Raw genomic sequence first — 21,012 nt, forward strand, 5'->3', positions numbered from 1 at the left:
ATTTCGTGACTTAAGGCTCCTGAGTAGTCGCCGTAAAACTCCGAGTTGACGGTGGCGACATAGGAATAAAGATGCTGCGGTAGGAATAAGAACCCTGTCCAACGACTTATCATATAAGTAAACTGAGATTTATATGTAACTTGCGGCTGAAATTTTTAGCTCACGCCTACTGCTCGCTGCTCCCTTCTTACCCCTCGCTCCTTAGCAACGCATTACCGCATCGTAACTAAGGAGCATATCACTTAGTCTCAAGAACATGCGTATCACAAACGTGATAGCACAATATTTTGATAACCATAAAACCTAAATATTTTAAATTGTTATAAAACGTACATAATACGTAATTAATAATAGAATAATAATTATTTTTGTTATTAATACAAAATAAAATATTGAATAGAAAATTTTAATGAGAACCTTTACTACTAGAATATTGTGCTATTATATTTATGATGCGCACGTTCCTGCGACTAGCAGGGGAGGACGCGACTTTGGAATCACCGAATTGAAAAAGGCTTTTATAGTGTAGTACTCTATTAGAAGAATACTTGAGCAAAGGGATAGAGCGCAATGCTCAGCCATTTCCAAGAAAATGATTTAAACAATATGGCTTTCCTTATATTTGGCTCCGTTATATCAATTAGCGACAAGGCGGTGTAGCTTGGGCGTTAAGCGCGTGGCTATCACGCATCCAACCCGGGCTCAATTCTTGTCCCTGGCACTCTTTTTCTCATTCTTTTTTCATACAATCTAACAACGAATATTTATTCATGTAAAATAAAATTAATTTAACTAAATTTTTTTTAATTTGCACTTTCGGAAGGCAATTTTCTTTTAATTTATTCATGAAACTGAACATAATTTTTGTTAAACTTACAACCTTATTATTTTATGCATTCTACTAGATATATAAAATGAAGCAAATAAAACGCCACTATTTGAACATAGTTATAATTTAATACAAAATTACAAACAAATGTGTTAAAACTTATTCATCCTTATTATCACTAATAGCAACATTCTCTACAGATCGGTTACAATTATTCGGATGATACTTGTCGTAATTATTTATTGTAATTTTGTATTAAATTATAATTATGTTCAAATAGTTTTATTTACTTCATTTTATATCGGATAGAATGTATAAAATAATAAGATCGTAAGTTTAACAAAAATTATGCCTAGTTTCGTGAATAAATTAAAAGAAAATTGCCTTCCGAAAGTGCAAATTAAAAAAAAATTTAATTTAATTTACTTTATTTTACATGAATAAATATTCGTTGCTATATTGTATAAAAAAGAATGAGAAAAAAAATGCCACGGACAAGAATTGCACCCGGGTCTGATGCGTGATAGCCACGCGCTTAACGCCCGAGCTACATCGCCTTTTCGCTAATTGATATAACGGAGCCAAATATAAGGAAAGCCATATTGTTTAAATCATTTTCTTGGAAATGGCTGAGCATTGCGCTCTATCCCTTTGCTCAAGTATTCTTCTAATAGAGTACTACACTATAAAAGCCTTTTTCAATTTCGCTTTAATGCCCGAGCTACGCCGCCTTCTCGATAATCCATCTAACGGAGCTGTATATAAGAAAATATATTATCTAAATATTATTAAAATCAAATTTTTGGGAAATGGCTGAGCATTGCGCCCTTCCTTTGCTCAAGTATTTTTCTAATAGAGTACACTATATAATAGATATATAAAAGATATACACTATATATATGTTACGTGTTAGCTATAAGTTACCAGCGTGTTACCTATATGTCAGAATTTTTATGCAGCGCCTCACGATGCAAATCGATGAACTATGAGGCGTGAAAAGTGACGTTTTGGCAGCCCAAATTATTTTTGCGTCTCATTTCGTAATTATTTACTTTATGCTAATGCTGTGATGTGTAACGTATTTGTGAAACTTATAAAATTGTCCGAAAACTAAGCTTAGCAAGTTAAGTATTATGTAAAAAGAACATTTTCCACTTCTTTCGACAGCTGTCAAACTACATGTTTTCCCGTATGACTAGGCTTACTTTGACACTCATTTTACAGTTATTTATTAATTGTCAAGGGAAAAACTTAGTTTTCGAACAATTTTATGAGTATTCTAAAGCGATCTGTAGTCTTGTTTCTTTAAAATATCTTTTTATTTAAAAATAGCACGCAAGAATTCTCAGCGTGTCATTTCTCGCTTCTGACGTCATCATTCCAATATGGCCACGGCGACTACTCAGGAACCTTAAGAGTTCAATTCATCAGAGAAATTATCAACATATGAATTCAATTGAAACTATAAGAACAACAAATACAGGAGAATATCCGAAGACCTTTTCTAGGTATTTCTCTTATTGAATCTGAGCCTGGTAAAAAAACAAAGGACGTGTCGTTTATAACTAGTCAGTAATAAAAGAAAACAAAAGATCAAAGCCAAGATATAAATGTATAATATGTAGTGATGTAAATGTGTATTGTTGATTTCTGTGAAACTAGTTACGTTAAAGAATATCATACTTCAACTCATTGTTAATCAAAATAATGTTTGTTTTCATTAAATAAAAACTTTTTATAAATATTGTAAAAGTTTGATTTTTCAAAAAATGAGCCGTTCTCAAAAGGTTAAGATTAGAAAGTTTACATTTAAGATATCCAACAAATTATTTTTCAAACTAATGTTGTAGAATTAAAGTTTTTTTTCTTGAAATCCCTTGTCTCTGTTTATTCGCCTCATTTGTCTATTTTGATAACATAATGATTCTTAAGGCAACCCACCAATATTATGGTTCTGCGGAGCACTTGCGATGTCCAAGAGACGACGCATCTGCCTTTTGCGAACATGTGCTTGCGCGCTACATGCCGCAAGGGCAGTCAACATGAATTCGTAATCGGTCGGCGGCTCGTGATGCTGCAACGTGCCGATCAGATCGTGGCCGTGAAACTGCCGCGGATCCATGCACATCGCGTTCAAGGCCAAAGTATAGCGTGCCAACCTAACTGGGGAAAACCCGACTTCTCGATGTCTGTAAATACAATAAAAAGATAATGCTTGAGCATTTTATGCAACAAATTTTGTATATCTGATACATTTTTAGTTTAGAAAGCAGCAATCAATTAAAAAGCAAACCTAAAACGCGAGGATTAAAGCAAAATCGGTAATTGTTTCGAATAAGGCCTTTTTTGAATTTTGAGAAAAATGATCGGATCTCTCGGTAAAACTCTTTGTTAGAACTCCAACAGTGATAATCAATCGGGGAAGTCCGACCTCCCTCATCCCCATCCCCCCAAAAACGAAAAACCCCCAAAATTACCGAAAATTAAGTAATTATGTACTATAAAGTCCAAATTTTAATTTTAAACCAGAAATAAGGTTTGAGTTAGGTTATATCTTTCGGAAGCGGAGCCCCCCGTAGGGGAGCGGGGGTGAAACCCACTGCGTCCGCGCATGAACTTTCCTATCCACACAATAATTGTGGGGTGGATCTCGCTTTGCTTTGTAAAGTATATGCGTGGACACAGTGAGTTCCGTTCCCCCTACGGGGGATTCCACTTCCGGAGGATATAACCTAACCTGAACATATTTTTTATTTAAGCTAAAATTTGGTTTGTTATAGTTAGGTTATATCTTCCAAAAGTGGAGTCCGCATGTGTGGGGGGGAGGGGTTGGAACCCACTGTGTCCACGCATACACTTTCCCATTCACACAACAATTGTGGGATGGACCTTGCTTTGCTTTGTAAAATATATAACCCCGTTGAGGGAGGGGCGGAACCCACTATGTCCACGCATATACTTTATAAAGCAAAGCGAAGTCCATAATTGTTATGTGGATGGGAAAGTGTATGCGTGGACGTAGTGAGTTCCGCTTCTTTACGGGGGGGCTCCACTTCCGGAAAGTATGACCTAACCCAAACTTATTTCTGATTTAAAACTAGAATTTGGTTTGGGTTGTGGGATGTACCTTATCTTGCTTTTGTAATTTTGAGGGTTTTGGCGGGGGGGGGGGGGTGTTATTGGGGATGGGCTTCCCCGACTGATTATCACTGTTGGAGTCACAACATAGAGTTTTACCGAGAGATACGATCATATTTCTCAAAATTCAGAAAAGCCCTTATTCGAAACAATTACCGCAAAATCTTTTATTTAAAGATATTCAGATTTATTCTATTTATTATTGTTTTATAGAATTTTTACCACAAAATTGTGAAAATAATTTTCTAATTCTCTAAATTCTCGCTATATAAAACAAATATCTGATCATATTCTCGCGATTAATAGAAGAAACACTTAGGACAATTTGTTATCAGTATTTTTTGTTATCTGGACAAAAATATCTAAATCAATATAGAACTAGTATCGAGCTAAAATTTATATTTACTATAGTTTAATTATACAAATAAAACTTTTTGTTTTCATTTTGAGCTCATTTTCGGCAAATGTCAAAGAAGAGTATGCATTTCAGACAGTTTGGAGAGCAGAGATCATTGGGTTCATTTTTTTTTCGCTCAGCTTCGCTTGCTCGAATCTGAAAATCATAGTCAAAATAGTCTTAGTATCCGAAAAAAATTTGGAACACATTTTAAACAAAAAAAAGCTACGGTTGATTTTATCATTTTCTCGAGCCATCTCAGCAAATTTGTCTCATTACGTTTTTATTAAACTCGTGGCTTTTATTTGTGAAAAATAAATAATATTTTATAGTGAAAGCTATTATTATATAGAACATCTATGAAATGGAATACTATGAATTGGAATAATAGGGCCTACAAATGAATGTTTCTTATACTCCTGTCACAAAGATTGAGGATCTGACTTTGAAGTTGTATAGTCATAACTAATTATATATCTTTATATATTTTTTTATGTTTTGATATTACCTAAGCCCTCGTCTTTTCTTATCAAGACTTGGGACCTGCAATGGTGGAGTTATCTTAAGCTGTGTACATATTTATATTTTTTTAGATATTGACATATATTTACACTTATTTAAATATTTACATTTTACATATTTGCATTACATACGTTTGATATTTTCACACTCACTCACTTAATCTTCGTCTTCATATTCATTGTCTCCAACAGATATATGAGGGCTGTATGATAAGTACCCGTGTTAGGGAAGGAAACGCAGTTTTTTTTTAATTTTTTTTATTTATTTCTCAGCATAGTCTCCTTTCAGCTCGATATGCTTAGTCCAGTGATATTCCAACTTTTTTAAACCATCTAAAAAATATGATTTGTCAAACTCTACGAAATAGACCTTTATTTCGGCGATGACCTCGTTTAACGTGAACCGCTTTCCGCCAAGCCATTTTTTCATATTTGAAAACAAAAAAAAATCGTAGGGCGCCAAATCTGGAGAATAAAATGGATGAGGCAGCAGTTCATAGCATAATTCGAGTTACTGATCGATATTGCTCTTTTTCCATGGTTGCAAATAAACACAAACTTGCTCACTTTCAACAGCTATCAAAACAAAACTACTCGATAAATCTGTCTGAAATTTTGACAGGCATCGTTCGAAAGATGGCGTTAAACGATGGTATACAAATTTTGAGTCCGTGGCGTTATCAGTCGTTAAACATGGGTACTTATTATATAGCCCTCGTACATGATGGAAAGTGATGATTCTAAAATTGCGGCGTTTGTATTTATGCCTCATATCATCCTGTAACTAAATACCAAATAAATGTAAGATATATGAGCAACAAGCGATAGGTTTGGCACCTGTCTTACACTGACAGTAATGATGCTTGAAAATTTCAAGTCCTTTCTTATCAAAGTCTAGTAGAATATAGATGAGATATTGTTTACGAGTTAAATGTCGTCAATAATGCGACGACATTTCATTCTGGCTTTTACGAATAAGTATTTCCGGATAAATATATTAAAAACTCGATAATCCGAATGAGATTCTTCATTTATTATCTCGTAGCCACCGTCAAACAAACTCCTATATAAGATTTTGCCAATGAAAGTTGGTACGATCCATTCAAGTTCCAGAGTTCTTCATTGAAAAATCGTGGAAAAATTAGAATGTTTTTTTCAACTTTTCAAACTGATGTTTTTGTCGGTTTAAACCACACTTTTTTACTAATAAAACTAGTTTGCAAATTTTTTGAAACCAACTTTATTTTGAAGCGTTGAGTTCGAATCTGCCATCAGAAAAATTTTATCAAATTTTACAAACAGTGTCAAATACTCTTGCACAAATTCTTGTAAATTAATATAATTGCAGAACATTCGGTAAGTTTTTTAGCAAGCAATGTTTCAACTACTCTACAATCATCATTATCAGATTGTAAATATGAGCTATACGCATTATGTAAAACAGCAGCTATCCTGGTATCAGTTAATAAATGTGGAACACATTTAATGAGTAGTATTCGAACAAGATATTTATTCTCTTTAAATCTTCTATTGATGCATTCAATAATCCATCAAAATTTAATACATCGCCTCGATATATTCGTTTGCTTGTTAGAGAATAGTCTTTTTTTCTTCTGGAAGATTGTATGATATCTCAATTCGAAAACTTTTATTTTCGAGATCATTCTTTAATCGATTAAATTCTCGGTCCAAAAAAAAACATCGTTAGACTTGAATGAATCATTCTGTATTCGTTCTTAGAATGTCAGAGTCACTCATATTCGTAGCCCATATAGATTGTTAGGACAAAAAATGTCAACAGTAAATCCATCGGAGTGACGCAGACTAGATTTCTATAGATTTTTCTTTTTTTGATCACTAAAAGTTAATTTCTGAAATCTAAAATTACTAGACTTTGGAAGATATGTGCCGTCTCAAATAGTAATGACTTCGTCATACTATGACTTAGAGAATACAAGATATTAGCTATCTCTGTAGAGTGAAAATATTACGGCTCGCAAAATATTGCGGCTACTTATTTCAAAATATTGCAGCACAACATTATTTTGAAGATCTGTATGAGCTTATGCGATTAGTCGATTAGCTATGTATATTGCTCGATATGATCAGAGTGAAATTAATGTAATAGATGATTGAGTTCGTTCAATCCGTAAATATATCAAATATACCGCTAAAACTCATTCTGATTTATCTCCATCTTTTATGTGATCGCAAAGATGCTTAAAATTCTCTTTGGTAAGACTAAATTGATCTTTAAAGTTTCTAATGTTGATATTATCAACAATAAATTTTTCATTACCTTTCTTTTCTACACATTTCAATCTTAAATTAATTAGGTCAACAATCTCATTTGGATTTAGATTGGTCTTTTCTAATTTTTTAATTGTTGGTACTTTACCAAAAGCATCTTCAGTAAAATTATCGAAACTTTCATTAATATGATTCCGGCAAAAAAAAGCTCTCTTTGAAATAAAAATTTGGTAATATGTAAAGAAGTTAATCCTCACATTTTTCGCGATTATCATTAAATTGTATGTAACATCACAATCGAATACATAAAACCGAGTTTTTCATAATATTCGCGGAAAATTTAGACTTATTCTTTTTCATCCCTATTCTTATTACTAGGTCCAGGAATTTAATTATGAATATTAAAAGTTGCATGACTAATAGTAATTTTGATAATTATGCAGAGATAAGCTACTCCCGATTTCGATAATTTTGAAATATATTTATCAAGGTCATCACCTTCAGTAATGTTATGGAGGTTTCAAAAGGGGTGATGTTAAGTAATGTAGGGGTAATGTTAACAGTAATGTTAAGGAAGTTTCAAATTTCGAATTTAGGTGCTCGTTGTTTATTAAAAAGTTAATAATAAAATAAGTTTGATAAGTAAAAAATAATTTTCTGACTATGTATATTTAAGAAAAAATATATTTGGTGGAATAATTTAATGTTATGTATGTTTTATAAAGAGAAAGTGTGGGCAGGGCTTCACCCCTTCCCATGCACATCTATCCCAAAAAACTTTTAATCTAACCCAAATCCATTTCTGATTAAATGAAAATTAAAAATTAGATTTAGGTTAGGTTAGAACTTTTCGGAGCAGGAGTGAAGGGCCCCGCCCTTGATAATATATTTCAAAAATATCGAAATCGGGAGCGATTCCCTATCTTCGCATATAATTACCATAATCTTTATATATATAATTTATAAAACAGAACTTTTTATCTTCAGATATTACAAAAGAATTTCTAGCAGCTTTTTGTAAAGAAATATTGCATTGGGCGTAATCATTATCGCACATTTTGAAAATGAAATATGTTCTAGTATTAATTCGAAAAACACTTTATTTTAAATGCTAATGATATAAGATTAGAAACAAATAATATTTGTATTAATTATAATAAGAGCTATATTTAGTATAAATAAAAAAAGAAATGTTACTGAAAATGTGTTAAATAAAAACAGTATGTTTAATCGATAATAAATGTATTTATTTTGTAATTTTGTTTAAGATATTATATGTATAACCATAATATTCCGACTATAAACAATTTTTTTTGTAAGTTAATGGTTTTTAGATTGCAATATCTAACGAATAGATTTTATTTAGTTGTCACTATAAATATCTATGAATTTGGATACTTTTAATTATACTTAAAAAATCAAAATGTAAGTGATGTAGAAGAATTCTTAAAAAAATTCTTAGGAAAATATTTTAATCTTAATATCCTAATTCTATATAAAGAAAAAGATATGTAGTCTCAATAGTTTCATAATGAATTTTTAGGGATCTTCGTGAATCTCAATTAAAATCGATATCCAGATTTTCTCATACTTATTATCTATCAATTTAGAAATTAGGGCTCTTAAGTGATATCACAAATTTAAATACTTGCGGGCTAGTAAGAGCTACACGCGGATGGTAGTGCGTCAGTTTCATAGAAAACTTGTTTTTCTTGATCTTATACCAAGATTTCTAAAATTAATCTCAATTCGAGATTTATAATAATCCCTCTTTACCTCCCTGAAGAGACGAAGGCAAGAAAAATATCAGGGCAAAGTCGCTGAATCGGGAATCGAACCCGAGTCTTTCGCTTGCAGGGCGACTGTTCTTACTTCTCTAAGCTATTCAGACTCTACACCACCGACACTTCTCATTTACCTTATATGTAAATATCTATTATTAATAACGCGATCTTTCAGGCGATGTGAACTGACAATTTAAGAAATAAGGACTCTTAAGTGATATCACAAATTTAAATAATCGCGGGCTAGTAAGAGCTATATGCGGATGGTAGTGCGCCAGTTACATAAAAAAATAAGTTTTCTATGAAACATATAAGGCGAATATACAATATTTACATATAAAACGAATGAGAAGTATCGGTGGTGTGGGGTCTGAATAGCTTACCATAGAGCAGTGCTGGGATTTACTTGCACATTTCGGCCCGATTCCGTGACTCACGCCTATTGCCCCCCACTCACCGCTCGTGCGTTAGCGACGAGTCGCCAGATACGCGTAACTAAGGAACGCGACGCTTTGTCTCAGGAGCGTCCGTATATAAGAATGCCCAAATATAATAATAAGACAATACTTTTCTATAATTAAAAGTTTTTCTTCAATATTTTATATCAATGAATTATAAAATATTGAAGAAAAACTTTTAATTCTAAGAATTTTCGCGCTGTATTTAGAAAAGTATTGTCTTATTATTATATTTGGGCATTCTTACATATAAACGCTCCTGAGACGAAGCGTCGCGGTCCTTAGTTACGCATATCTGGCGACTCGTTGCTAACGCACGAGCGGTGAGTGGGGGGCAATAGGCGTGACCCACGGAATCGGGCCGAAATGTGCAAGTAAATCCCAGCACTGCCATAGAGGTAAAAGCAGTCGCCCAGCAAGCGGAAGACTTGGGTATTCCCGATTCAGTGACTTTGCTCCGATATTTTTCTCGCCTTCGTCTCTCCAGGGGGGTAAAGAGGGGTTATTATAAATCTCGAATTGAGATTAATTTTAGAAATCTTGGTATAAGATCCAATAAATTTCGTGCCCTGTGCACATAATCAGTTTCATAGAAAACTTGTTTTTCTATGAAACTGACGCACTATCATCCGCGTATGGCTCTTACTAACCCGCGATTATTTAAACTTATTATCCATGTTTAATGCGCAAAGAAATGGAGGAAGGAGGTGGGGGAATAGTTGGTGGAACGATGATAAAGACGGAACAATTATTTTTACATCAAATATTTCAAAAAAAAATCTTCGTATCGTAAAGATGTTTTAGGAGGACAGCGCGTTTGTACGCTGAAAAGTACCTAGATAGTCAACATTATTTCTATAACATTTTTAAACTTTTGGCAGAAAGTGTAAGATTAACAGAATCCGTACAGAAGCCAAATAAGTGTTATCGCAATAATCGAATTAGGTGTCCAGTGAAAGATGAAGAAATCGGAGCTGTTATAGCAGCAATTAATTTAAATCTTTCAAATTCGACAAGAAAATTATCTATTGATGCTGGGATGGGTCACCTGACCGTTTGGCGTTATTTAAAGGAAGCAAAAATGCTTCGTTATCATTTAGTTTTGCATCAGGCTCTTCAGGAAGATGATTTTGAAAATCGCATTAATTTGTGTTCTTGAGCGGAGAATCAGTTCAGAATTGATCGCTTTTTTCATCACAAAGTTTTGTAGTCTGATGAAGCCACTTTTAACAATAATGGAAACGTAAATTTGCATAACATGCATTATTGGGCCGAGCAGAATCCACATTGGATGAGGGAAGTTGATAACCAACATGTATGGAGTCTGAATATATGGTGCGGTATTTTGGGTAACAAAATCATTAGTCCTCATTTTTTCGAAAGGACGTTAAATGGAGAAGTTTATGAGAACTTCCTATTGAATATCCTTCCACAATTCTTGGAAGACATGCTTTTAAACGTGAGAATACATATGTGGTTCCAGCAAGATGGCTGCCCATTATGCTAGAAGAATTAGAGTGATTCTTAACCAAATGTTTCCTAACCGATGGATCGGGAGAACTAGACCAATAAGCTGGCCACCAAGATCCCCAGATCTCACAATCTTGGATTTTTACTTTTGGGGTCGAATCAAAGAGTTGGTTTATGCTTCAAAATCAACAACCCGGAATGACATGAAGAAAAGAATTATGCAGGAAAAGAAGCATGCAGGAAAATTCAAGAAGAATTGCTGGATGCCTTGTCTTCATTTCCAGGGCAAATTCGAAAATGTTTAGAGGTCAATGGGAGGCAATTTGAACATTTGTGAATTCTATGAATTATTTTAATTCTTCTTTCAATTTCTTTAACACATTATTTTCATTATCGTTTTCAACAACAAAAAAACTATCGGTGATAACGACGTTAGAAGACGGTCAGAAGTGTTTCAAAGGGGCAGCGCTAGAAAATACATCTAGAGTTTGAAGTCCTTATTTCTGCTGACACACACACACGCGCGCGCGCGCGCGCGTGCGCGCACGCACACGCACGTACGCACATGCAGTAAAGAGGGTTTGGAGTCTTTAAATACTACGGGAGTGACAAACCATGGGATCCTTATCTTTACTGACACATTCAAACACATATCCACACACACACACACACACACACAAACACAAAGAGGTGCAAATCCTCCGTGCAACTTTCACGCGGTACACCTTGGGTAATGCTAATGCCGGCGGTATCATAACTTTTAAGCTTCTGTAATTCGAAAAGTATTTAATGAAGAATAACTTAATTATAGTGTTTTGGAAAGCTTTCGAGGTAAGCTACAAGAATATGTAATCAAAAATACAGTCTCATTAAAAAAATTTAAAGTAATTTTTATGTGACCTTGACAGTACTATTAAAGGTCATACTAATAATATTATATAATACGCCACTTAGAGCTCTACAACTTCTGCATGAAACATTTTTCACAAAAATGCGTTGTTTCCTCAAAAAACTGCTAATACGGTCGCTCTGAAACACCCTGAATATATACAGGGTGTCCGACATGTAAGCCAAACGAAAAGTGGAGATAGATCGGGTCAACCTGAAGCGAAAAGTCCTATACCATTTTGCTAAATTCACAATAATTATTATGTTATTAATTAAAATGTCTGAGCCAATGAGCGCGTGGGAAGCGGTAGGCCGGAATCGATAGAAATGTAAAATGGCTTACTTGTTTATGTCTCTTAGCGTCGGAAGTATCAGCTGAGTGAGAGAGGCGGAGTCACGCAGCGACCGGCGAGCGACACCGCGCCGAAAAATAATTATCACGCATCGAGTGATGAGCGATGTCATAGTGCCGGAAAATAATTATCCTCTCGAATTATTTTTTCGATGGCAGGAAAATGATGCGCTATCATTTCCACACCACCTTGCGGTAGATAGCTTGGTGCGCTTTTATATAGTGGTTTCCCTGTAGGCCTAATCCACTCTCAATATTTATCCATATCCGGCGTAATGGTATTAAAGGCCGCAACAATAGCTTCACGTACCTCGATTTCTCTATCATTACACCGGTGCTCGATTAGACTTTTTATGTATCCCCATACAAAAAAGTCTAATACATTCATGTCTGGCGACCGTGCCGGCCAGGTGATCGGACCACCACGACCTATCCACCTATCTGGATAACGGGCGTTTAGAAAATCGCGTACCTCTCTGCGAAAATGAGCCGGAGCTCCGTCGTGCTGAAAAATCAGCTGCGTTCGCACGCGAAGCGGCACATCCGCGAGAAGGCCTGGCAACTCGTTCTCGAGAAAATTTTGATAAATTGCGCCAGTTAAACGATGCGGTAAAAAATACGGACCAATCTGGAAATTACGAAAAATGTTTCACTTTGACAGAAAAAAATTTTTTCCCTCTATTTACACTTACCACTTGATTCCCGATTATTCCCGCCCATACATTTATGGACCAACGATATTGGAACGCGCCTTCACGGACGACATGCGGGTTTTCTTGTGCCCAATTTAAAAAATTTCGGGAATTGAACACGCCATTCGGTGTAAATGTCGCTTCGTCGGTCCATAAAATATTGTCCGGGAAAGACAAAGTCCGGCGACATTGCGCGAGCAACCCTGCACATTTTTTCCCGACGGTTATTATATGTTCTTAAATTATCGCGAATATAAAAAATCAATGACGACAATACCTTCGCAAAAGTATATCCGTGGTTGTAGGTCCCTCGGTAAAAGCTGTTGCACACATTGAAAATGATACGGATGCAGTAAATTCATACGTAAAATCCGATGCGCTTCGTACCGCGACAAACCAAATTCGTATGCCGCACGACGCACGCTAGTCCCGGGATTTTCGTAAAATTCATCAAGTATTCTTTCTTCTCGTACACGACGACGCACTGGTGCACCAGCATTTCTATTGTGCATGAGACACCCTCTTTCACGCATTTTTTGCACAACACGTAAAATTGTCCGTTTTGTCGGATAATGTGCATGCCCGGGAAATCGTTCCGCATATATCCGAGCTGCGAGACGCGTATTTTCGCCTGCTAGCCCGTAGGCTATCACCATATCAGTATATTCTTCCGGAGTAAATCGCATTGTTGCTGTCGAGAACACGAGACTTGTACGCAACTGCACAAGAGGACGTATGCAGAAACAATTAATTATCGGCGATTGTTAACATAAGACGAACATAGTCTCAGCTGGCTGAGCTCTCGGGAGCATTGACCAGTGCAGTCGCGCAAAACTCGTGTTCGCGTGGTGCGATTGACAATAAGATTTATTCTGCAAGATTATACAAATGTGATAATTGCTTACCGGCTAGCGGAGAAAAATATGTCTGTCGTGGATTTATGCGTAGCGATTTCTCGGGTGTGCACATTATCCGACAAAACGGATAATTTAAAGTGTTATGCAAGAAATACGTGAAACAGGGTGTCTCGTGCACAAATAAAATGCTAGTGCATCAGTGCGTCGTCGTGTACAAGACGAAGAGAGAGTACTGGATGCATTTTATAAAAATCCTGGGACTAACATACGTCGTACGGCATACGAATTTGGTTTGTCGCGGTGCATCGCATTTTACGTGTAAACGACCTGTATCCTTATCATTATCAACGTGTGCAACAGCTTTTACCGAAGGATCTACAATCACGGATATACTTTTGCGAAGGTATTGTTTACGATTTTTTATATTCGCAATAATTTGAGAGTATAATAACCGTCGGGAAAACATGTGCAGAGTTCCTCGCGTATTGTCGGCGAAATTTGTCTTTTCCGGACATTATTTTATGGGCCGACGAAGCGACATTTGTTCCGAACGGTGTTCAATTCTCAATATTTTTTACATTGGGCAGAGGAAAATCTGCATGTCGTCCGTGAAGGCGCGTTCCAATATCGTTAGTCCATAAATGGCGGGAATAATCGGGAATCAAGTGATAAGTGTAAATAAAAAGAGATCTTTTTCTTCTTAAAGTAAAATATTTTTGTTCGGAATTTCCAGATCGGTCCGTATTTTTTACCATATCGTTTAACTGGCGCAATATATCAAAATTTTCTCGAGAACGAGTTGCCAGGCTTTCTAGCGAATGTACCGCTTCGCGTGCGGGCGCAGCTGATTTTTCAGCACGACGAAGTTCCGGCTTATTTTCGGAGAAAAGTACGCGATTTATTAAACGCACGTTATCGAGATAAGTGGATAGGTCGTGGTGGCCCGATTACCTGGTCGGCACGGTCGCCAGACATGAATGTATTAAACATTTTTGTATGGGGATACATAAAAAGTCTAATCGAGCACCGGCGTAATGATAGAGAAATCGAGGTACGTAAAGCTATTGTTGCAGCCTTTAATACCATTACGCCGGATATGGAGCACCGCGCTACGCGCAACATTATTCCAAGGGCCGAACTTTGCATACAAGAAGGAGGACGACATTTCGAATTTTTACATTAAATATTGAGAGTGGATTAAGCTTACAGGGGAAACTACCATAAAAAAGCGCACCAAGCTATCTACCGCAAGGTGATGTGGAAATGATAGCGCATCATTGTCTTGCCATCGAAAAAACAATTCGAGAGGATAATTATTTTCCGGCGCGGCGACATCGCTCGTCATTCGATGCATGATAATTATTTTTCGGTGCAGTGTCGCTCGCCGCTCGCTGCGTGACTCCGCCTCTCTCGCTCAGCTGATACTTCCGATGCTAAGAGACATAAACAAGTACGCCATTTTACATTTCTATCGATTCCGGCCTACCGCTTCCCACGCGCTCATTGGCTCAGACGTTTTAATTAATAACATAATAATTATTGCGAATTTAGCAAAATGGTATAGGACTTTTCGCTTCAGGTTGACCCGATCTATCTCCACTTTTCGTTTGGCTACTTACATGTCGGACACCCTGTATATACAGGGTGTTTCAGAACAACCTTCCGTCTGTAAAATGATGTATTCTTGATACAATTCTAAGACGATTTTTCCTTTACTAAAATTTGAATTAAAGCGTAATTTTTGAGTTATAAGCAAAAATAGTTAGCAAATCACGCGTAGAGTACAGAAGGCAGGCAGGAGCGGCGCGACCTGCCGCAGCTGACTGTTCAATTACCACCGCATGAGTCGCTAACTATTTTATCTTTTAACATAAAAATATGCTTTAAATAAAATTTTGATAAAGACGAAAATGTCTTAGATTTACGTCAGGAATACGTCACATGTACCGTGCAAATTGCGACGTGCGCGTGGTGTGTGATTGAGGTAAGATGAACGATTTTCTAAAACCTTCGCATTACGTGAGTGTTATGAGTGTTTTGAGTGTTGTGTAAAAGAGAAAAAGAGACCGAGAAAAATTGTATGCATATGTGCGTGCGTGTGTATAAACGTCTCTCCCTCCGTCTTTTCCTCTTCCTCTCTCTCTCTCTCTCTCTCTCTCTCTCTCTCTCTCTCTCTCTATCTCTCTCTGTCTCTTTCTTTCTTTTACGCATTCACTCCGCCATACACGCATCGCGTGTAGCAATCAGCTGATTGCAGCGTCCAACGGCCGGCGATCCGGAACAACTTTTGCTAAAGTGACGTGTTATTTTAAGAAACACGTATTCCTGACGTAATTCTAAGACATTTTCTTCTTTATCAAAATTTTATTTAAAGCATATTTTAGCATATGTTATATGTTTTATTTGAAGCATATAAAGCATATGTTATAAGATAAAATAGTTAGCGACTCATGCGGTGGTAATTGGACGGTCAGCTGCGGCGCGCCGCGCCGCGTTGCTCCTACTTGCCTTCTGTACTCGACGCGTGATTTGTTAACTATTTTTGCTTATAACTCAAAAATTACGCTTCAATTCAAATTTTGGTAAAAGAAAAATTGTCTTGGAATTGTATCAGGAATACGTCATTTTACGGACGGAAAGTTGTTCTGAAACACACACACACACACACACACACACACACACATATATATATACAGAGTGTCCTAGACCACCCGTACACCCCTTCTCTTTCAAAAACTAAGCATTTAAAAAAAATGTTTTCAACAAAAATTGTATAGTTTTGAGGGGAACATAAGATGGTGTCATTGGTTTGACCTTGGATGGCATCCTTAAGGCGAGTCGTGGAGTCAGAGACTGGATGCTGGTTTCGTATGCTGAGGATCCCGGGTTCGAGCCTGTCTAGGACCGAAAATTCTGGCGGCTTTTTCTCGGGTGAATTAGTGTCGATTCTGGTAGAAGGTCGATGGCTCTACGGAGTGGCATAATCCGGGATTTTTTCGGGTTGTGCCATCAAGTCGGTTTCTCCCCCTCATAGAGTGTTCGCCCTCTGCCTCCTACTGACGGAATGCAGGGAAGAGAGAACACCGGCGCAACCGGGCCCTTGGGATTGCCAGCCACCTGGGTTCGTATTAGTTGGCCCAAAAACTCAAAACCAAGCCTCGGATGAACACGGAGGGCCCGCTGGCCCTTCCGCCCCAGCTAACCCCTCGAACCAGGAGGACGATGCCGACTACGTGTGCGGGATCCCAGGATGCAACAGAAGATTCCCGACCAACAGAGGAAGAGGAGTGCACCAGCAAAGAGCCCACAAGGACTGGTACAACAGTTGCAGGTTGGCGGAGACAAGGCGAGATGGTCAGCCGAAGAGAGCACGATGCTTGCTAGAAGAGAAGCAGAGCTAATAATAGAATCCAATCCGCGATTCATCAACCAGGAGTTCTTGAGACTCTTCCCGCAGAACCCTGTAGGCAATAAAGGGGAAGAGAAAGAAGCAAGCTCACAAAGACATGGTGGAAACATTCCTGGATGAAATAAGGAATCCCCCAGCAGCCATGCCTGAAGTAGTCGAAGAGAATCCGGACAGCGATTTCCTGGACTACTTGGAATCTCTACCACAGGTGCGAAGCCAAGAATACCGTACAGAAGATCTGCAGATCATAATATCCGAGGCCAGAACACGCGGCAAGGAAGCCACCTTCCAGAGAACGACTCTCTACCTCCGGGAAATCTTCCCGGAACCGCCTCCGAGGACTGTCAGACGAAGAAGAACAATGCAGCCACCCAAAAACAAGAGAGATGCACGACGTAAAGAGTATGGTTCCACCCAGAACTTGTGGTCAAGAAATCGACGCCAGTGTATCACTAAGATCCTGGAAGGGTTGGACAACATCGAGCAGCCCTCAAGAAATATAATGGAGCCATACTGGACCGCAATAATTATAGCGCCTATTATAGAAGAATTGTGGATGCCCATTACAGAGGCTGATCTAAGATGGGCGCGAATTGACAGATTCTCCGCTGCGGGACCGGACGGAGTCTCGGCGCCATCCCAGCACATATACTCCTGAGAATATATAATGTCCTGATGTGGTGCAGAAAGTTACCAGAAGACCTGCTGCGATCTAGAATAGTCTTTCTGCCAAAGAAACAAGACGCTAGCGAACCAGGAGATTTCCGGCCGATTACCATCCCGCCAGTCCTGATCAGAGGCCTACATAAGATTGGCGAAAAGAATGGAAGTATTCCTGGATATGGACCCGAGACAGAGAGCATTTAGATCGATGGATGGCTGTGCGGACAACATCTTCCTGTTGGATACGCTGCTACAAATGCATAAAAAAGAATTCCGACCGCTATATCTGGCATCCTTAGATGTAGACAAGGCATTCGATTCAATCACTCATGCAACAATTGAGGCTACGCTGACTAGCCTAGGGGTCCCCACCTCAATGGTCGAATACTTGAAGAATGTACGCTGGCTCATCAACAAGACTCGAAGGAGACGAATAGACGTCACCATATATACATCCAGCAAGAGGAGTTCGACAGGGGGACCCACTTTCACCTGTGATCTTCAACGCGGTCACCCATCGAATGCTCAGAAGGTTGCCAAACGAAATCGGAGCACAACTAGGAAATGCCCCAATCAATGCGGCCGCTTTCGCGGATGATCTGCTGCTCTTCGCCACCACACCGGGAGGTCTGCAGACGCTAATAGACATCGTGACGGGCCGAATGTGGAATAGTCATCAACTCGGCTAAGAGTATGACAGTTGCCATCAAAGCGGCACTACACATTAAGAAAACGGCGATAGATGGAAACGCTATCTTCAGTAGTGATGGAAGACCACTGCCTGGCCTCACTCGATCAAAAGGATGGAAGTATCTGGGGGTCGGCTTCACACCTGAGGGTCGGTCACAGTGTCGCCCAGCTCAGATGTTGGAGCCAATGCTGGAGAAGCTCACGAAAGCACCACTCAAGCCACAACAAAGAGTGTTCGCTCTAAGAACCATGATAGTGCCGAAATTATATCACCAACTGGCATTTGGCGCGGTCACAATAGGCGCACTGAATAAAACAGATCGGATGCTAAGGAACGCTCTTTGAAGATGGCTGGCGCTACCGCACGACACGCCAAGCGCATACTTTCATACTTTAGTCAAAGAAGGCGGCATAGGAATCCCGTCAATGAGATGGACTGTTCCAGTACAAAGACGTAGAAGACTATTAGCCGCAAGAGAATCCCTAGGCCACTAGGGACTTAGTAGATTCGCAGATGAAGAACTGGAGAAGTGCAGGAAACGTCTCACGGACCACGGAGTCTTCTACAGAAATCCAGACATGATCGCAAGACGCTGGTCTGCAAGGCTGTACGAATCGATCGATGGCAGTGCGCTAAAAGACTCAGCGAAGACACCTCATCAACACCAATGGATCGTTGATGGCAGCAAGATGTTATCGGAAAGAGACTATATAAACTGTCAGAGAACAAGAATAAGAGCTCTTCCTACTAAATCCCGTACCACTAGAGGCAGGCCACAAGATAGAAGATGCCGTGCAGGATATCAAGCACAAGAAACTCTGAACCACGTATTACAGCACTGCCACCGGACCCATGGAGCACGCATTAAGACGCACAACGTTGTGGTATCCTATTGTACATCGCCCGCAACATACCTAGAGGCGGATATCAAGTGTTTCACGAGCCCTGCTACAAGACGAGTATCGGACTTAGAAAACCTGACATAGTAGCGGTACTGGGACGAACAGCGATAGTCGTGGACGCCCAAGTAGTAAGCGAGCAAACGGATCTAGCAGATGCACATAGAAGAAAGGCACGATACTACAGTGATCTAGCAGTGGTGGAGGCGATCAAGCATGAGCATGGAGTACAAGAGGTGGTAACAACTTCAGCCATTCTGTCAGGAAGGAGAGGAATTCATTCTGGAGAGGAATCTGGAGCGAGAACTCTGCCAGGGAACTGCGCAGCTTGGGATTCATCAGAAGTCAGGATCTTAAAATAGTACCCACGCGAGTCCTAATAGGTGGTATTGCAGCATTCCGGATCTTCAATCAGTCGACATCGGTGGAGCATCGTCGAAGAATAGGTTAAGTCCCCCTTCTCCCCACAGATACTGCCTACCTTACAGGCACAATGAGCCCTCCCTTAGTTGTAGGTACATGATATGTATAAATAAAGTATATGTAGTGTATATATAAATACAATAAAGAGGTTGAAGGCTAATTTTTTTTTAAGTCAAGGACACCTTCAATTTCTTAAATGGAACCCCCTATTTTTTATTACATATTCTTGTAGTTTATGTCGAAAGCTTTCCGAAACACTATAATAAAATATTTTTTCATAAATTACTTTTTGAGTTATTTTATATTTTAATCTGACATATTTTGACATAAAAAATAAAATATTTCGTATTAGGTGTATAACTTTGCTTCCGCCGTTTTCCTATAGGTGGCTTTAGCGGTAAGTAGTGGTCGAAATAAATAGATCATAGACGCCATGCAATAAACTTGGGCATCTGTCAACATAATCCCATAGAAACATTAGTCGATTTGTGGTTGCATCATAAAGTTATTCTCGATTGAAAATGTCAGTTTACGAGCCAAAGTCTCGTCATTTGCGGGAGGTTTTAATTTTCTGCTTCAATATGAAGAAATCTGCGGCTGAGGCTCATCGAATGCTCTCAAATACTTATGGTGAAGCCGCTATTAGTGAAAGAACGTGTCATGAGTGGTTTCAACGCTTCAAGAACGGTGATTTTTACGTCGAAGACCGGCATAGTGGTGGAAGAGAGAAGGTTTTCGAAGATGCAGAATTGGAGGCATTACTTAATGAAGACTCGAGTCAAAGTCAAAAAGAATTGGCACGATCATTGGGAGTGACTCAACAAACAATTTCAAAACGCCTCAAAGACATGGGTATGATTCAGAAGCAAGGAAATTGGGTGCCGTATGAGTTGAAACCGAGAGATGTTGAACGGCGTTTGTTTGCTTGTGAACAGTTGCTTGAAAGGTAAAGACGGAAGGGATTTCTGCATCGCATTGTGACTGGGGACGAAAAATGGGTTTATTACGATAACCCCAAGCGCAGAAAATCATGGGGATATCCCGGCCATGCTTCCACGTCGACGGCCAAACCGAATATTCACGGCTGCAAGATCATGCTCTGTATTTGGTGGGACCAGCTCGGCGTAGTGTATTATGAGCTGTTAAAACCGACTGAAACAATCACAGGCGATCGTTATCGAACGCAATTAATGCGTTTGAGCCGAGCATTAAAAGACAAACGGCCGCAATACAACGAGAGACACGATAAAGTGATTTTGCAGCATGACAATGCTCGACCCCATGTTGCGAA

At 38.5% G+C, this 21,012-nt stretch overlaps 2 protein-coding genes across 2 annotated transcripts in view; both read right to left on the reverse strand.

Annotated features, from left to right (window-relative positions):
• Positions 1 to 237, reverse strand: part of LOC138943035 (uncharacterized) — a 2,629-nt gene extending 2,392 nt beyond the window's left edge. Inside the window, exon 1 of the mRNA XM_070313554.1 lies at positions 217 to 237. Coding sequence (XP_070169655.1) covers positions 217 to 237 — 21 coding nt within the window. The remainder of the gene's footprint in view (positions 1 to 216) is intronic.
• Positions 1 to 21,012, reverse strand: part of LOC138943228 (uncharacterized protein CG3556) — a 104,981-nt gene that overhangs the window by 13,952 nt on the left and 70,017 nt on the right. Inside the window, 1 exon segment of the mRNA XM_070313837.1 lies at positions 2,771 to 3,018. Within this exon segment, the coding sequence (XP_070169938.1) occupies positions 2,771 to 3,018 (248 nt within the window).

The sequence above is a fragment of the Polyergus mexicanus genome, unplaced genomic scaffold, assembly GCF_030449975.1.
Source record: "Polyergus mexicanus isolate NDT 795.1 unplaced genomic scaffold, iyPolMexi1.0 SCAF_25, whole genome shotgun sequence".
Classification (NCBI taxonomy): Eukaryota; Metazoa; Arthropoda; class Insecta; order Hymenoptera; family Formicidae; genus Polyergus; species Polyergus mexicanus.